This window comes from Marmota flaviventris, chromosome 10 (genome assembly GCF_047511675.1).
Source record: "Marmota flaviventris isolate mMarFla1 chromosome 10, mMarFla1.hap1, whole genome shotgun sequence".
Lineage (NCBI taxonomy): Eukaryota > Metazoa > Chordata > Mammalia > Rodentia > Sciuridae > Marmota > Marmota flaviventris.
In genome coordinates, this window is record NC_092507.1 from 100,429,225 (window position 1) to 100,445,780 (window position 16,556).

Here is a 16,556-nt window from a genome sequence, read left to right on the forward strand (position 1 = left end):
TTGAGCTACAACTCCAGCCCCCATGTAACTGATTTTTGAGCACACACACAAAAAAAATGGGTCTCTTTTCTCTCTTGAAATTATAGAACCCATAACAATATGGGGCACTGATTGAGCAGTGAAGGAGATTTTGTTCTTGGCCAGAAATAGAAGTGGGGGATAAACTCACAAATCAAGTTCTCATCCCTTGGGGGTCAGGAAGTTATAGGGTAAAAGAAATGAGGAGGAGGAATACTCGTGTCTTTTATTCTGAGGTTAGAGGTTGTCTAGTGGTCCCTCTGACAGCCAGCTTAGATGATCCAACTGGTGTTTCAGCCAGTCCTGCTGAAGAGGAATTTCTGGCCTTCAGAAAAGAAAGGCTAGAGCATGGTAAAAATTCTGTTAGGTCACCCAGCAGAACAGGACTGGGGTGGGGTAGATGACAAACATACCTGTCGGAGGATATTGCAGTAGTGTAGGAGTATGGTGACAAAGGCTGTGGCCTTGAGGAAGTCAGGCCACCCAGGACCCTCTCTGGTGGCATTGCTCCTGCATTGACCTCATTCCCTCTGGGCTCCTACTTTCAGCTCCCTGTTGTCCTAGTGACATTAACCCAGTGCTGGTGTCCAGCGAGAGAGTAGAGATGGTCTGGTCTCCTGTCCGTGGTGCCGAACTCTACGAAACCAAGGCTGTGGCTGGGTCCAACGTGGTAGAGTGCAACGACACTGCCCCTGCTTGCACTCTCTCAGCTCTGGAGTGTGACACCAAGTACAGCATCACAGTATATTCCTTCAGTGAAGTCCGGGGCATCAATATGTCATGCCGTTCACGCTTTATCACCACAGGTATGGGAGAGCTATACTTTCGTTCACTGCAGCTGTGTGCCTCAGAACAGCCACTCAGCAAGACCTAAAATCCCACTAACCACTATTTGTAGGGACCAGTAGAATTCCTAACTGTATTAAGGAGAGATGGAAGAGAAAGTGGAAGAGGAAGGTGGAGGAAAGGAAACAAAAGGAGACCACAGGGAGAGAAGGTTTTGCCAATGACTATCTCCGCCATTCAGTTCTTTCTGCCTTTGAGGGACGTGTCTGTCCATACACCCATGGTGTACAAGGGCTTGTCTTACTTTTGATTTCAGAATTAAAAATGCTCTTAAACCTCTTCCAGTTGATTCTACACTCTAAAAACCCAATACCTTATGTCAATGTCAACAGTTTTCCACACAAAGTCTCTAGAAATTTGGTCTATGTGAAAGATATTTTTGAAAACTATGATGATGTTGTTGTTGGTGGTGGTGGTAGTGGTGGTGGTGGTGGGGTATGTGTGTGTGGGGGGGGGGGGGATTGAATCCTGGGGTCTCTACCACTGAGCTACATCCCCAGCTCTTTTTATTCTTTATTTTGAGGTGTAGTCTCATTAAGTTGCTGAGGTTGGCCTTGAACTTGGGATCCTCCTGCCTCATCCCAAATCACTGGAATTACAGTGTGTGCTATGCTCAGCCTGTTAATTTTACTTGGGGTGGGGGGGAATCCTATTTTTTTTTTCTAGTACCAGGTATTGAACCCAGAAGAACTTAACCAATGAGCCACATCCCCAGCCTTCTTTATATTTTATCTTGAGACAGGGTCTCACTAAGTTTCTTAGAGCTTTGCTAAGTTGCTGGGGTTGGCCTTGAACTGTGATCCTCCTGCCTCAGCCTCCGGAGACACTGGGATCATAGGAGTGTTCCGCAGTGCCTGGCAAAAAATTAATTTTAGACTAAATAACACATGTATCCCCTTTTCATTCCCCCAACAGGGAGGCTGGAACCCAGGGGGCACTCTACCACTGAGCTACATCCCCAGCTCTTTTTATTTTTTATTTTGAGACTGAGTCTCATTAAGTTTCTTAGGCTGGCCTTGAACTTGTTGTTCTTCTGCCTCAGCCTCCCAAATCAATGGGATTATAGGCCTGTACCACCAGACCCAGTCCACTTGTGACACTTTTGACTCAAGCTGTTTCAGTTAATAATTTTAAATTTCTAGGTCCTTGCAGTCCTGAAATAATAAATATTTCCAAGGATGCCTTCTCCATGATTCATGTGCACTGGCGATCCACCAACGACGATGCCACTTACACAGTGACTGCCCAGGGGGAGAAGGGACTGTATCAATGCAGCAGCACAGGAGAGTCCTGTACCCTGGGAGACCTGCCCTGTGGCTCAGTGTTCTCCGTCACTGCTGTGGCGGAAACACAGGCAGGATGGAGTCTGCCCAGCTACAGCATGCCCCTGGAAACAGGTATGTAGCAACCACCAGCTCAAATGCTGACTTCAGGAGGTCTCTAGGACATGTTTTAAGACATGGACTTTATTTTCTACCCTACATGTGGTGTAAATGCAGTACACTTAGAACTCTTTTCAAGAGTCCCAGACTTTAAAAATCAAACTTTCAACATTTTATATGCTCTGTAAAAATATCATCAAAAGACTCTAGAATCATCTTACATTGGCATCAAAGGAGCAATGCATTGACTCTACAGAAACATTTATTAGAATTTATATTCTCTCCAGGTACAATCTGTCAAAACAGCTAACAAGTAACCAAATGAACTGATTTATTTTTTGTCTCTTTAGTTGGGCTCTTTTATATCTTTCTCTAAAAAATGCTTTCTGAGTTTCAGTTACCTTATCAGTAAGAGGGGGATAATAGCCTTAGATGGTTGTGTGAATTAAATTAATGGTGCAGAGCACTTAGCATATGACCTAATCAAAGTAAAATCTCCATAAAAGGAAAGTGCTATTGCTGGGCACAGCAGCACAGACCTGTAATCTCAGCAACTCAGTAGGCAGAGGCGGAAGGATCACAAGTTCAAGGTCAGCCTAAGTAACTTAGTGAGACCCTATCTCAAAATAAAATATAAAAAAGGCTGAAGACGTAACTCAGTAGTAAAGTGCCCCTGAATTCTATCCCAGTACAAAAGAAGAAAGTTTCTATGTCTTATATAAAGGGTCTCTGAAAAATTGAAAAATTGAGATGGCATGGTATCTTAGGAGGCTAAGAAATCAAGTTTTTTTTTTTTTTTTTTTTTTTTTTTAATTTCAGGGCATGGGGGGTGGTGTTTGTGCCTGGGATCAAATCTTAGGTAAGTGCTCTACCACGGAGCCATAACCCCAGTGCAGGAAATCAAGTTTTTATATCAGTAATGTACTACAAAGTGCTCAGGAAAAGCAAAATACATTTTCTTGCAAATGCTATAAGATGTTATATTGGGAGAAGAGGTGAATGGATCCGTTGCTTTGCAGTCTATATCTAGAATTTTTCATGTTGAGGAACAAAAAGGATTATTCTGAAAGAAAAGGGAAAACCTCACACTAATCACAGCCTGTTAGTGCTCTGCATTCTTGGGGAAAGTACTCATTACAAAGAATTGATGTTACAAGAGGTAACAGAGGGTGTGACCCATGGAAAATTTTGGTTAATAATAGTAAGCTTGAGAAATTTAAGATATTGAGTGAAATGCAGACAAAGTACAATTATTAGTTGTTTTTCACAAAATCATCTTCAGTGGAAATGAAACCTAATTCTTTCTCTCTTTCCCCACTTAAGTGCCATGCTGTCCAACTGGTATGACTGTAACTCAGGTCACCCAATCAGTAATCAATGTGAGCTGGGCTATTGGGATGGCAGCTCAAACCTACGTGACAGTTCTGGAATCACACATTGGACAGTCTAAGTGTCATACCCATCAAAGTCACTGCCTCCTGGGGTGCATCACATGTGGCATCAACTACACAGTAGCATTAAAAGCAATTAGTGCCACTGGGTTGACTGCAGACTGTGCCTACCAAAGTTATTCCTCTAGTAAGTGAATTCTTTTTTTAAAAAAATTTATACAATTTATATAAATCAATGGTGCTCAGCAAGATAAAATAAATATGTGTCTATGATGTATTAATGATTCATTGGCTATTCTGATTATTCAATTTCTACTTAAGTTTCCAGGGGTATTCATTATTGTTATAGAGAGGGAATATTTTTATACAAGAACTATGCTTGTAGTGCAGTTTACATTTTGTAAATTTCTGGGGGAAAATGAAATAAGAATCTCTTATTGACTGGGATTAATCTGAGTTTCTCTTCCCATTCTGCCTCTCTTCTTTATTTTGAATGATACACAGATATCAATGAACTCAAATACCACACTATAGTAAGTAAATAAATTCTCAATTCTACAACTGAAGTATCAGTGAGGACTCAGCACTTCCAGGGCCAGGCACAACCCTTCCTTCTCATTTAAAAAGATGCTGCATCCCCCCCCCCCCCGCCCCCGTTTGCATTATAAATGCAGATTACTTTCTAAAATGTTTATAGTTTCCCCTTGACCTCAGAGCTTCAGATGCTTCTGTGGGTAGTTGGTGAATCGCCTCTCCTGCTGACCACTTCAGGTGCATGTTTGCTGAAGGAATGACATATTTTTATGACACAAAGACTTGCAGCTGAAAGTAACTCAGGATGGCAGAGTTTTCAGAATGCAGTAGATCATACATTCTATTTGGTTTGCATTATTTTCTTATTTTCTATTATGCTACCACCTCTCTCTCTTCTAAACCACTCTAGCTCCTCCCAGGATTTTTTTATTTCGACAGGCTAAGAGAGCAAAGATATCTGTCTACTGACAATTTTGTTCCTTATCATCAGAAGGACCAAACCATCAGGGAATAACAGGGGGAAGTAAAAATGGGGCAGGACTAGCAAATTAAGATTCATAATTCACTTAAGTGGCTGCTTGGAAAGAAAACTCTTTGAAAAACTCCTGAGGATGCCTTCCTGGCCTGAGAAAAAAAAAGAGTACCATGATCAATTAGTTATGTCTGCCTGGGGCATGGGATAGGAAGGTTGAAATGTAATTTTTGCATCCCAGAGATAATAGAAAAAGTCTTCAACTTGGAGTCTACATTAAACATGATTTCTGATAAGCTGTGTTGGCCTTATCTTCCAGGCATCCTCACTGGTAAGAAAAAATAAAAATTAGCCAGGCACAGTGGCACACAACTGTAATCCCAGCTGTTCAGGAGTCTGAGGCAGGAAGATTGCAAGTTCGAGGCCAGCCTCAGCAACTTATGAGACCCTGTTTCTATAAAACAATAAAAAGGGATAGAGATGTGGCTCAGTGGTTAAGTGCCCCTGGGTTCAATCCCTGATAAATAATAATAATAATAATAATAATTATAATAATAATAATAATAGTATTATTCTAGCTTATTCCTCAAAGTTGTTTTGAGAATCAAATCATAATATGAAAGCATGTGCAGTATGCTTCAATTTATGTTAGCTGGATTATACTTTGTTTTGACCGTCTTCCATTAATTTCATTAATTAGTTTTGGAAATATGGCCCATTGCTTATCTTCACACCTGAAAAAAATCCTTTTGAAGAATAAATCAAATGAGACTGCTTATCTGTAACAACTTTTAAAAAACATACAATAGTCTCTTTATTTAGTTATTGAGGACTATCATCTAAGGTGTGGCCTGCTCAAGGATTTTAAGAAAAGATCAAAAAAGTACCTAATCAGCTTAGCATGGATAAAATGTGGACCAACCAACCTGGCTACCAGCCTGTCATGTAAGTGGCTGCTCCCAAAGTGTCATGCCACTCAGCTCAGCAAAATAGTGTTTTTCAACTAGAGATGAATGCACTGAATTATATTTAAACTTTGTCCCACTAAAATCAAATGAAACTGGGACCCATTATCTTGACAGGGATCTTAATAGGATTCTGTGCATTTGACTCATAGTTTGAGTCATGTACAATACAGCATATCTCTGCCAAGTGTGGAACTTTTTGAATCACCATTGTTCTATGTTAAAAATTTATACCCCATACCACCCTCACACACAGATTTCTGATCATGTGGCTCAGCATTAAAAGAACTTCGACATCCCTTCAAATCTTGCTCTATTCTAGTCAGTAACTAATCATATTATTTGGAATAGTTTACTTGCATTTTTTTCCCCTGAGTAATAAAGGCCATGTTTGTGTGTGAAGATAGAATAAGTGACTTTGTATTTAACTTTATCCTACAGATGCCTGCTGCCCTTTGGGGGTGAAATTATATAGGCTGGGGCCTAATGGCATCCGGATCTACTGGCAAGCCTCCAGGGGTTCTGCCAACTACAGCACTGACCTCTATGGCTCCAAAGGCATTTTCACATGCACCCCAAGTGCTGGCTTGAGTTTTTGTGATGTTACTGAAATACCCTGCGGGGATGTATATACTGTGGTGGTCTCACCGGTTGCTGAAACAGGACTGAAGCTTACTTTTTGCCCCAAAAAAATATATTCAGGTAAAGCAAGTTATGACCCCTTATTGAACCCTCAACTCAGATCTGTGAATCATTTGCTACCTGTGAAATTTCTACACGCTTCAAGGGACCCCCAAGCAATTTTTGGAATTGTGGTCTTATTATTATTCAATTTGAAGTGCTCTTCCCTTCTCAGTTCCTGCCTTACTCTTCAGGGAAAACACCAGATGCTTGTTGCTTAAATAGTAAAGAAAATTCAAAAAGATTTAAGATTAGGGGATAATTTTAACATGGTCTTAGAGATGAGGCTAGATACCCTGGTATGTTGAAAATTAAGAAACTTGAACTTTCAATTGCACAGATTGAGAATTATGACTGAGGAAAAGTTGGAAGATCAGGAAAAAAATGAATTTATAAGTTGTAAACTAGGTTTGGATATATGAGTGGGCAGACAATCTGATCACAAAATGTGGCAATCAGTGATGCCATCATTTCCACCCTCATTGGTGGAAAAACATTACAATTCTCCAGCTCTGTGTTCCAGCAAACTCTGCTACCTTGCCCAGGGCACAGTCATATATTTTTCACACATTTCTAGAAGAAAAGAAAAGAAATGATGAAGCCCAGGCTTCACAGGCAAAAACAAGACGAGGAATAAATGGTTCCCAAACCTTTACTGATACCCAGAATTCAAATTTTCCAATTAAAAGTAGGTGGTGACAAGAAGTCTGAGATGGCTCCTGGTGATGGAACAAGGCCAGCTCCTCCTGAAAGGGTGTTCTCACTGTCCTTGGATGTCACGCTCTGATTCCTTGTTTTTTCATTATCTTTTCCCCAAGACAAGCTGGCCCAAGGCAGGGAAGAGATAGGAACAGGTTCTTGGGGTAAGGGTGAGCTCTTAGGAAGAGGAGCCTACAGCTCAATAACAATACTTCATCGATTTGAATAATGATTTACAGTTTATCGAGTGTTTTCACATTCCATATCTCAGTGAATGATCAAAATGTTCCTAAGAGGTTCAATGGATTTTATTGTCTCCAATTATTAAACGAGGAAACCGGTGCACAGGCTACTGAAGCTTCATCTGCAACCCTTCTCTTTTCCTAATCTCTAAATCCATCTTCACATATTTTTAATTTGTTTAGGGTTTAACACCTTTTTTTATTCTGAGTCAGGGTCTCGTTCTGTTCCCTAAGTTGCCCTCAAATTCCTGGGCCCAACTGATCCTCCTGCTGAAGCCTTCTGAGTGCTGGGACTACAAGGATGTTCCTGGCCCAGTTGTCTTATGATTCACTATCTTAAAAAGGTTTTTCATTGCTCCGTGGGATGAAATCTGATCCTCTAAGCATGGTGTTCAAGATCTTTCATGCTCTTTTCCTTATCTGTCTATGTATCTTCATTGTCCAGTAGTAATTTAATGTGAATCATTAATGAAAATTTAAAATTTTCTAGTAGCCACATTGAGAAAGTAAAATGAAACAGGTAAAATTAATAATGCATTTTAGTTAAGCCAATGTGTCTGAAATATTCCAATATCTAATCAATGTGAAAATTAAGATATTTTACCTTTTTTATAAATCTGGTGTATATTTTATGCATATAGCACATCTCAGTTCAGATTAGCCACATTTCCAGTACTCAATAGCTATGTGGTAGGTAGCTACTATTTGGGTAGGCTCATTCCCCAGCACCCCTCCTGAGAGGATTCCCTTTTTTTTTTAAATGTTTTATTAGTTATTGATGGACCTTTATTTATTTATTTGTGGTGCTGAGAATCGAACCCAGTGTCTCACACATGCGAGGCAAGTGCTCTACCACTGAGCCACAACCCCCAGCCCCTCCTCCTGAGAGGATTCTAGTCTCTAGTCTTATGGCATGGAATCATTCACACATATGGACCATGCTATATCATGTTTCTGAGTAAATGCAGTACTCTTCTTTTTGTGCAGAAGAGCATTCTATTCCATCCCCATCCAGAAAACAGTCCAAATTTTCTGTTGACCTTCTCCACTTCTCCTAGGCCAAGTTAGTGTTGTCCCTTTCTCCTTTATGACCTCAAGACACCCTTTACCACAGCATATAACTGTGATTTGAATGTGTGTCATATCCCTTAATAAATGATCTCTCTGACTCTTAGTACTTACTTAGCATATAACTGTTGCTCAATATGTTTTAAATTAAAAAAAGAATGAACAAGCCAATTGATGCACCCATGATCACACAGCTAAGTGAATGAGTAATGAAAGCCTTTTGTTTTTTATTTTGTTTTCCTGATCCAGGCTTGCAAGTCAACCCTTAGAGACTCAACTCCTCTGATGGCTTGTTAGCTGCCAGAAGTCCTTGTTAGAACTCTTTGGTGGGGTGTCATCTCAAGCCTGCTGCCATTTCACCTTAATAAGGACCTAGACTCTGGTTAGGAAATTCACCTTTTCTCAGTCTTTCTGGAAAGAAAAAAAAAAACCAAAAAAACAAGTTTCCACGTTTATTGCAATATCAGTGATGCCTTATTCTGATAATCAGGACAGTATCATAAATGAAGTAATAAATACTGAGTGCTTTGTGCCAAGAACAATACTTTATGTGTATTAATTCCATTAACCCTTATAATAAACCTGTGAGGTTGGCATTCTTATTCTTATTCACTTTATTGATAAACTGAGACACTTGCACACACAAACTGAAGTGACTTGCCCAAGGTCATACTGCTAATAGGTGTCTCCTCTTATCATCCAAATTTCTTCTTATTCATTTTTTGGTTCACTTTCCTCTTATTTTTTCTTAACTTATATCTTTTTTAAAATTTACATCTTCTTAAATACACCAAGGAATGTATTTTCAGTGTTTGTGTTTTTATTTACAGTAACCTGCTCTGGAAGTACCCTTGGAATGGGTAAGTCATTTTTCTCATGGATAAAACAGAAAGAACTTGTTGTTATTGCATTTGGGTCACTTAATGAAATCAGGGTCAAAGGTGATGCTCCAATTAGTTAGGCAAACGATTTCTTTCTTTGATGCAAGAGTGTCCTGCCCTCCCCTCCCATCACATTTTCTTTCCCATTATACTGCCCTTCGGGTTCCACCAATTGAAATAAATTCCTTTGGATTCTGGACTCTGAAGTCTTCTGGGGTCCCCCAGAAAAACGCAAAAGTTTTTTGGAGGGTCTGCTCCTTAATCTCTCCTACTTTAAAAGATTGTTCTCTTCCCTGCTGTACATTGGAATCCTTGGAGGGCTTAACATTAACTGATGCCTGGGCTCTATTCCTAGAAAGTCTGATTCAATTGGTAGGAAGTGGAGGCTGGGCAGCAGGACTTTTTTCCTTCAGTACTGGGAGTTGAACCTAAGAGCACTTTACCTACTGAGCTGCATCCTCAGGCCTTTTTGTTATTTAAAAATTTTGAGGCAGGGTCTTGCTAAATTGCTGAGACTCTTGCTAAATTGCTGAGGTTGGCCTCAAACTTGTGATCCTGCTGCCTCAGCTTCCCAAATTGCTGGAGTTAAAGGCATGTATTATTGTGCCCAGCTGGATATCAGAATTTTTAAAAGCTTCTTAAGTGATTCTAAAGTGTAGTCAAGACTGAGAACTGCTGCTTTAGAGCAGTTTTTGTTTTTGTTTTTTGGTACTGGAGATGGAACCCAGGGGTGCTTTCTCACTGAGCTACATTCCCAGCCCTTGTTTTAATTGTTTTGAGACAGGGTCTTGCTAAGTTGCTTAGGGCCTTACCAAGTTGCTGAAACTGGTCTTGAATTTGCAACTTTCTTGCTTCGGCCTCCTGAGTTTGACGAGCATGCACCACTGTGCCCAGCTTTCTCAAACTTTTATGTATACAAATCACCTTGGCCTTGTTAAAGTCAGATTCTGGTTTGTTAGGTATGGAAGGGTGCAAGACTTTGCATTGCTAACAAAATTCAGGGCATTCTGGTGATACCCAAGCTAACTGTTCTGACAGCACTTTTAGTCATCAGATGGGAATTTGTTAATAGCCTGCAGAGAGCTAGGATGTTTTGCATGGGTGGTATCCCCAGTGGAGAAAAGGAGATGTTGAAAGGGAGTTGGAATAAAGACAACCCTCAGTGCCTTTACACTTTTGCTCAGGGCTGATGCTGTTTAGGACATTTTGGTTGCCCCCATGAAGTTACTCTTGGGTAGGACAGTGGAGATGATCACACACACACAGTCCTGGGCGCTGGCCTAGTAGGTAACCTAAACTGCTTCATGAGGAATCTTTGCCACACTCCTCTAGGGAACAGCTTGCCGTGGGACCTTAGGAAAACCCCTCAGGGAATATAATCAATTCCAAAATACAAATTCTCCTGATCCCAGTCAGATAGGGCTGGCTTCAGAGGGTGTAAGTGGAAATGAAGCCTCCCTGTCAACAAGCAACAAAGGACAGCTTCCCAGTGGTGGTCAACTCCCCACCCAACACCTTCCACTGCCAGGGCCTGGGTGGTCCAGAGTCTCTCTCCATTGCCTGTCCTCTGCCTGGCCTCCTTTTCTTCTCCCAGCCCATTGCTTCTCTGAGCACAGCAGTGCACATAGTTTCCAATTCCTGACCCACCTGCAGGTCTAAAATAAGCACAATCCCTATTAATTTTTCAAGACTTTTTGTTTCCCATAGTTAGAGAGAAACAGGCCTTGCTTAGTGAAAACAAATTGAGGAAACATCTAGTTATAAGAAATTGCTTTAGGGGTTGTGGATGTAGCTCATTAATAGAGCATGTGCTTACCATGTGCAAGGCCCTGGGTTCAATTCCTAGCGCATCCACAGGAAAAAAAAAAAAAAAAAAAAAAAAAGCTGGGCACAGTGGTACATACCTGTAATCCCAACCACTGGGAGGATGGCAAGTTCAAGGCCAGCCTGAACAATTTAGTAAGGCCCTAAGCAACTTAATAAGAACCTATCCCAAAATAAAAAATAAAAAGGGCTAGGGATGTAGCTCAGTGGTACTGGGGATTGGGTTCAATCCCCAGTGCAGCAAAATGCAAATCAAATTTCATTACACCTAAGCATTGCTACTCATCAGCATTCCCAGAGAGTTTGTCAAAAATATACATGCTCATGCCCCACTCTGACCTAACAAATCCTTAGGTTTTTGTATGTGTATTCAAGTCTGAGAAGGCCTACTTAGGTAGTAGTTCTTAAACTTTGGTGTGTATCAGAATCTCAAAAAAAAAAAAAAACAACTAATAAGAAATACAGGGGTCCAGGCCCTATGCCCATTGAAATGCTGCTGTATTTTATTTTCTTTTTGAACCTCATGATTTTACTGTCTTAATAAGAAAATGAAAAATGAAGCTTAGAACTGGATCACTTGGCCTTTCTCTTCTTATTTCCCACCAGTTCAAAATGCTTGACTCTCTCAATAACGATTGTTCTCTTAGATCTGCAGTTGGGCTCAACACACTCAGACTCCAGCACAATCTTCTCTGTAGTTTTAGTATTTGGGGTGGGAAATCGGTTTAGTCTGCCCACCATAGCCACTGTTTTCCCTTTTCATATGGAGAATTCTTGCTTTCTTGTTCTGTGTTGCTTTATGGTTTGGTGCTTGCCATACTTCCTACAGTACGTCTGGTGGTTTTAGGAATATTTAGGATGATCGCAAGAGCATTAGCATTGCAGAAAGCGTGCTGTATTTTCTAGCACATTCCTAGGTGATTCTGACCTACACAAAGTTTGAAAAGTGCTGCTGAAGATCACCGCTCTTTTCTTTTCTGTGTCTTTGGGCTGCGACTTATCCTTGCAAGTCTGTCATCAACCTGAAATAGGCCCTTCTCATGAAGTAAATCCTTGTAGAAATCCTGCAAGATCTTTAAAAACCTTTAAGCCAGGTCCTTTGAAGACCTCTATAATCATATGGAAATTGTTGTATATAGGAGGAAGTTCTAAATTGCTGTCTCCAGTTTTAGTATTCTCCCAGTACACAGGACAAGTCAAATCAGAACCCTGGCTTATGTGGAGCCTCTGGATATGATCTGGGGAGCCTTGGGAATGTTGTTGATCTAAGACTTTTGGTCTTTCTTGACTCCTGGATTATCCTAAAGCTTGTCACCTGCATGAATTGACTTTCTAAGAGACAGATCTAGATTCAAATTCTGCTGATATTATTTTATATTTACATATATATTATATCAAATTGCCTCAGTTCTCTCTAAGCCCATGTTTTCTCAACTGAAAATTGGAATAAATCATAATCATTTCATAAAACCTAATGAGAATTAAATGAAATGTAACTTACTAGATACAGTGCTCATCGTAAGTAATTAATAAATGGTAGTTACTAATTCAGAATCAATTTAATCTCGTATTATACTCTATTATAGTATGTGCCAGTTATTAAGATTTTAACATGCTACTCTTAACTAAGGTAATTATATTTTAACCTAAGCCCTCATAATATTTTTATAACACCTTAACTCATTTATTCTCAAAGTGTGGTCCTGGAGCCAACAACATCATCATCATCTGAAAAGCTTTCAGAAATGAAATTTCTGGGTCTCCACCAAAGACCTACTGAATCAAAAATTCTGGGGCTGGGCCCAGTCATCTTTGTTTTAACAAGTCCTTCAGGTGATTCTGATACAACTTAAAGTTTGAAAACCACAGCTCAGGTACTGAAAATTAGACGCATCTTGAAAGGAAGAGGAAAATAACCTATTTGAAGTAAAAAGTGGAGGGTTTGTGTCTGACATCACCCCATGGGGCATCCTTTATCCTCACCATGTGGGTGTCACCTGCACATACTGGGGAAACTTTGAGGAATATTTTTGTCCACAACTGCTTAGCAGTTGGACAGGTTTATGTTCCCCCTGCACAACTCCCTAAATGAATGAAATATTGGGGCTCCCTGTGGAACACAGCCATTTGGCCTGTGGATGGAAGAAAGTTCCTTGTCTTGAGCCAGTAGTCTGAGTTCAAAAAGACTCTTCAGATGCATTTATTTCATAAAGCCAGAGAGATAACCCTGGTTAGTCAGAAATTGCTGGTGAGTTTGAACACTTTGCCTTTTGAACAGTCAGATTGTCTCAGTTTCCTCCTTACTAGCTGTGAATTGCTGCATTTCAAATCAAAGCACAAATAAAACCTCAGGGACATTTGTGCTCTTTAGTTTAAAAAAATGTCTGCATATTTAATGTGTCTTACTGCTTCTTCCCTTCCTGTCCTTTCCAGTGATTTACAGAGGGAAAAGGAATGCAGAATGATACAGTAAGTCCCAGATAAAAACAGAGACTTGACCAAGTGAGTAATGTAAATTGATTTGGTGTGAATCCACAGCAAACTTTTGTGTTTATTTAAAAAATTCTTCCCATTTCTTTTTTGCAGCGTTGTTTCAACTGTTAGAGATGGAAAAGATCTATTAGAATATTAAATTCCTCTAGGATAGATAAAGCTCTTCTGGCCTTTACAAAAGTAACTCTGACTGCTTCCTGAGGGCAAGGTCAGGTGTGTCATCACCTGCAGAGGAATTCAATGTCAGCTGTGGAGAGGACTCTGAAGATAAAGATCCAGAAATTCCTCTGGAAGGCTGCCAGAGTGCACCAGAAGCATAAAAGAGCCCTGGAAGCATAAAAGCTCTATTTAGCAGAAATTCAGTGATTTCCTATCCAGACACACCATAGACTTCAATATGTCCACTTCAGTGTTTCATCAACACCAGCACTTGCCATGCAGCCCCCTAGCAATTCAGGGGCTAGAAACATTCACTTCCAGAGAAGTCAAGCCACCTATGCAAGGACAGCATTCATCCCAGAACAAACCTCCATCAGGACTTCAGCTTAGGTTGGATAGCAGCAGCTTTCAGGGCAAGCTGTGGTAACAAATGCCCTTATTGCAAGTTAGGGGAGAAGCTGAGCTGCTTACAGGGTTTGCTGAGCCAAACCGTCACGTGATTTGACATCTGCGGGAGCATCTGGGAAAGCAGAGCTCCTGGGCTGTTGCGAGAAGGATTTGCTCATGCTTTCTGAGTGAGCAAAGCTGTCAGATGGAGCAGCAGCCAACGGCAGAGACTCAAACTGTGGCAGAACGACACAGACATATCTTTTCGGGGGAGTAACATCAATCCTGTTGGCTGTGTTCCCCACTCACATTGTAACTGCTTTTTTTCATCTTTGGAGGAGAAAGTCTATGGTATAGAACATAAATCTGTTGTACCTAGAAAAATGTTTGTCCTTTTAATGTCTGTCATCTAATTGAAAAACAGTGTGAGTAGAACTTGTATAACACACATATGCACACAACTAATGTTTACTCCCCCAAAACATGGCTATGGTTGGGAAAGAATGTCTATGGTTGGGAACAACCATAAAACACTGCCCAGACCAGGCATGGTGGTGCACACCTGTAATCCCAGCGGCTTGGGAGACTGAGGCAGGAGGATCATGAGTTCAAAGCCGGCCTCAGCAACAGCGAGGCACTAAGCAACTCGGTGAGAACCTGTCTTTAAATGAAATACAAAAAAGAGCTGAGGATGTGTCTTAGTGGTTGAGTGTCCCTGAATCCAATCCCCTGTAACCTCCCCTCCCCACCCTACAAACACACACAAAAACTACCACTGCCCAGAGGGAGTTGGGAGTATGGAGTTAGCACTGAAGAAAGGTAAACTTCCTTTTCTATGTCTCCTTTCCCTTTCTTTTTGTTTTGGCGGAGGGGGGGGGGGGTTGGGGGCGGGAGGGGTACCAGGGGTTGAACTAAGGGTGCTCCACCACCGAGCCACATCCCCAGCCCTATTTTGTATTTTTTTTTTTAGAGACAAGGTCTCACTGAGTTCCTTAGCCCCTTGCCATTGCTGAGGCTGGCTTTGAACTCTTGATCCTCCTGCCTCAGCATCCAGAGCTGCTGGGATTACAGGCGCGCACCACTGTGCCCTATTCTCCTTTCCCTTTCTGAACTAACCTATCAAAACCAAGGGAGAAGGTGACATGCTTTTTCTGAAAGACTAGTTAGAGATATATAATGTGTCAATGATAAGAGATTGTCACTATTCTAGCTGGTGACCTAATGCTGGGTTTACAAAATCTGACTATTCCAGTAACTCAAGAAAATGACAAAGAAAGCATGCAACCACACAGAAATATCTTTTCAGTAATTCGGAGATGGCTCTTCGACCTTAAGTGTCCTTGGAAAGAGAGAGAGCCACTGGAATTCTTTATTCTTATATATAGGGAACACACAAGTTTCCATGGAACATTCTATCCCAAAAAGGGCAAAGGGGTCAGGGAGTTGAGTCTAGCTTCTTGACATCTGCTGTCAGCAGATTGGCTGACATCTAGGAAGGCCATGCCCATCTTATGAGCTGTGTGGGCATCATAGGCAGAGCCAGCGAAAAGACCAGAGTGAGGACTACCCAAACAGAGAGGTGATGTCAGTTCAGTCCACTTTGTGCTCTCACTGCTCATAGTTCACACACACACAGCCCATGGCTGGCTTGCGACATCTCCACATTCTCATCACTCAGGGCTAAGGGATGCTCTCAGTTGCTATGTGGCAGCCCCGACAAGAAATCTTTCCTAGAGTGTTTATTTGCACATTAAAGGGAAACAAGTCAAAGGCAATGACCCCTAAAAGTGGAGTTTGATGCATCGAAGAGCACACATAGAGGAGGATTGAGTTTAGTTCACTTTTATTCCTAAACACCAGTGAGTGAACAGGAGGTGGGTTGGGCTAGGTCCAAGAGCTCATTACTCATATAGATTCCTGGGAATCACCCCTGGAGGTTCAAATTCACTATATCTGGGATGTGGCCTGGGAATCCATACCTTTAAGGCCTGGGATTCCATATTTTTAACAAGTTCATCAAGTGATTCTGACTAGCCGGGTTTGGGAATTATTAGCTTTTCAGTGCTGGGAATCAAACCCCAGGCTTTAGGCATGCTAGGCAAGCAATCTATCATTGAGCTATTTTCCCAACTCCAGGTTTAGGAGCCGTCAGAAGTTTGCCATTGTAAGCTCTTCCTTGAAGCAAAATTTTAGCAATGGAAGGCTGGTAAAATAGAGGCATGTGCCCTGTGATGAAAGACTGGTGAGATCTGGAGGATTTGGAGAAGGCCCACACCCTGTGAGTGCAACCCTGATGGTATAGAACTGGGGCTTTGTGGTCCAGATCCCACTGAAACCATGTACTGAGCCAGTCACTAGCAAGGTATGCCTTCTGAATGGTGTTGTATTCTTGGCTGACTGAAGTAGCCAAAGAGCCCAGGCAAAGGCCAAAGAAGGCCAGAATCTCTGTCCCATATCCTGCAAATATCAGAGCACAGAAAATTAAATGGCCATCTAATGTTGAGCTACCTTGAT

At 41.2% G+C, this 16,556-nt stretch overlaps 1 protein-coding gene across 1 annotated transcript in view; it reads left to right on the forward strand.

Annotated features, from left to right (window-relative positions):
- Fndc7 (fibronectin type III domain containing 7) overlaps positions 1 to 13,468 on the forward strand; it is a 29,184-nt gene extending 15,716 nt beyond the window's left edge. The window contains exons 7-12 of the mRNA XM_027922060.2: positions 567 to 824; positions 2,007 to 2,261; positions 3,570 to 3,824; positions 6,050 to 6,310; positions 9,129 to 9,158; positions 13,437 to 13,468. Of these exons, the coding sequence (XP_027777861.2) occupies positions 567 to 824; positions 2,007 to 2,261; positions 3,570 to 3,824; positions 6,050 to 6,310; positions 9,129 to 9,158; positions 13,437 to 13,468 (1,091 nt within the window). The remainder of the gene's footprint in view (positions 1 to 566; positions 825 to 2,006; positions 2,262 to 3,569; positions 3,825 to 6,049; positions 6,311 to 9,128; positions 9,159 to 13,436) is intronic.
- Positions 13,469 to 16,556: the final 3,088 nt, after the last annotated feature.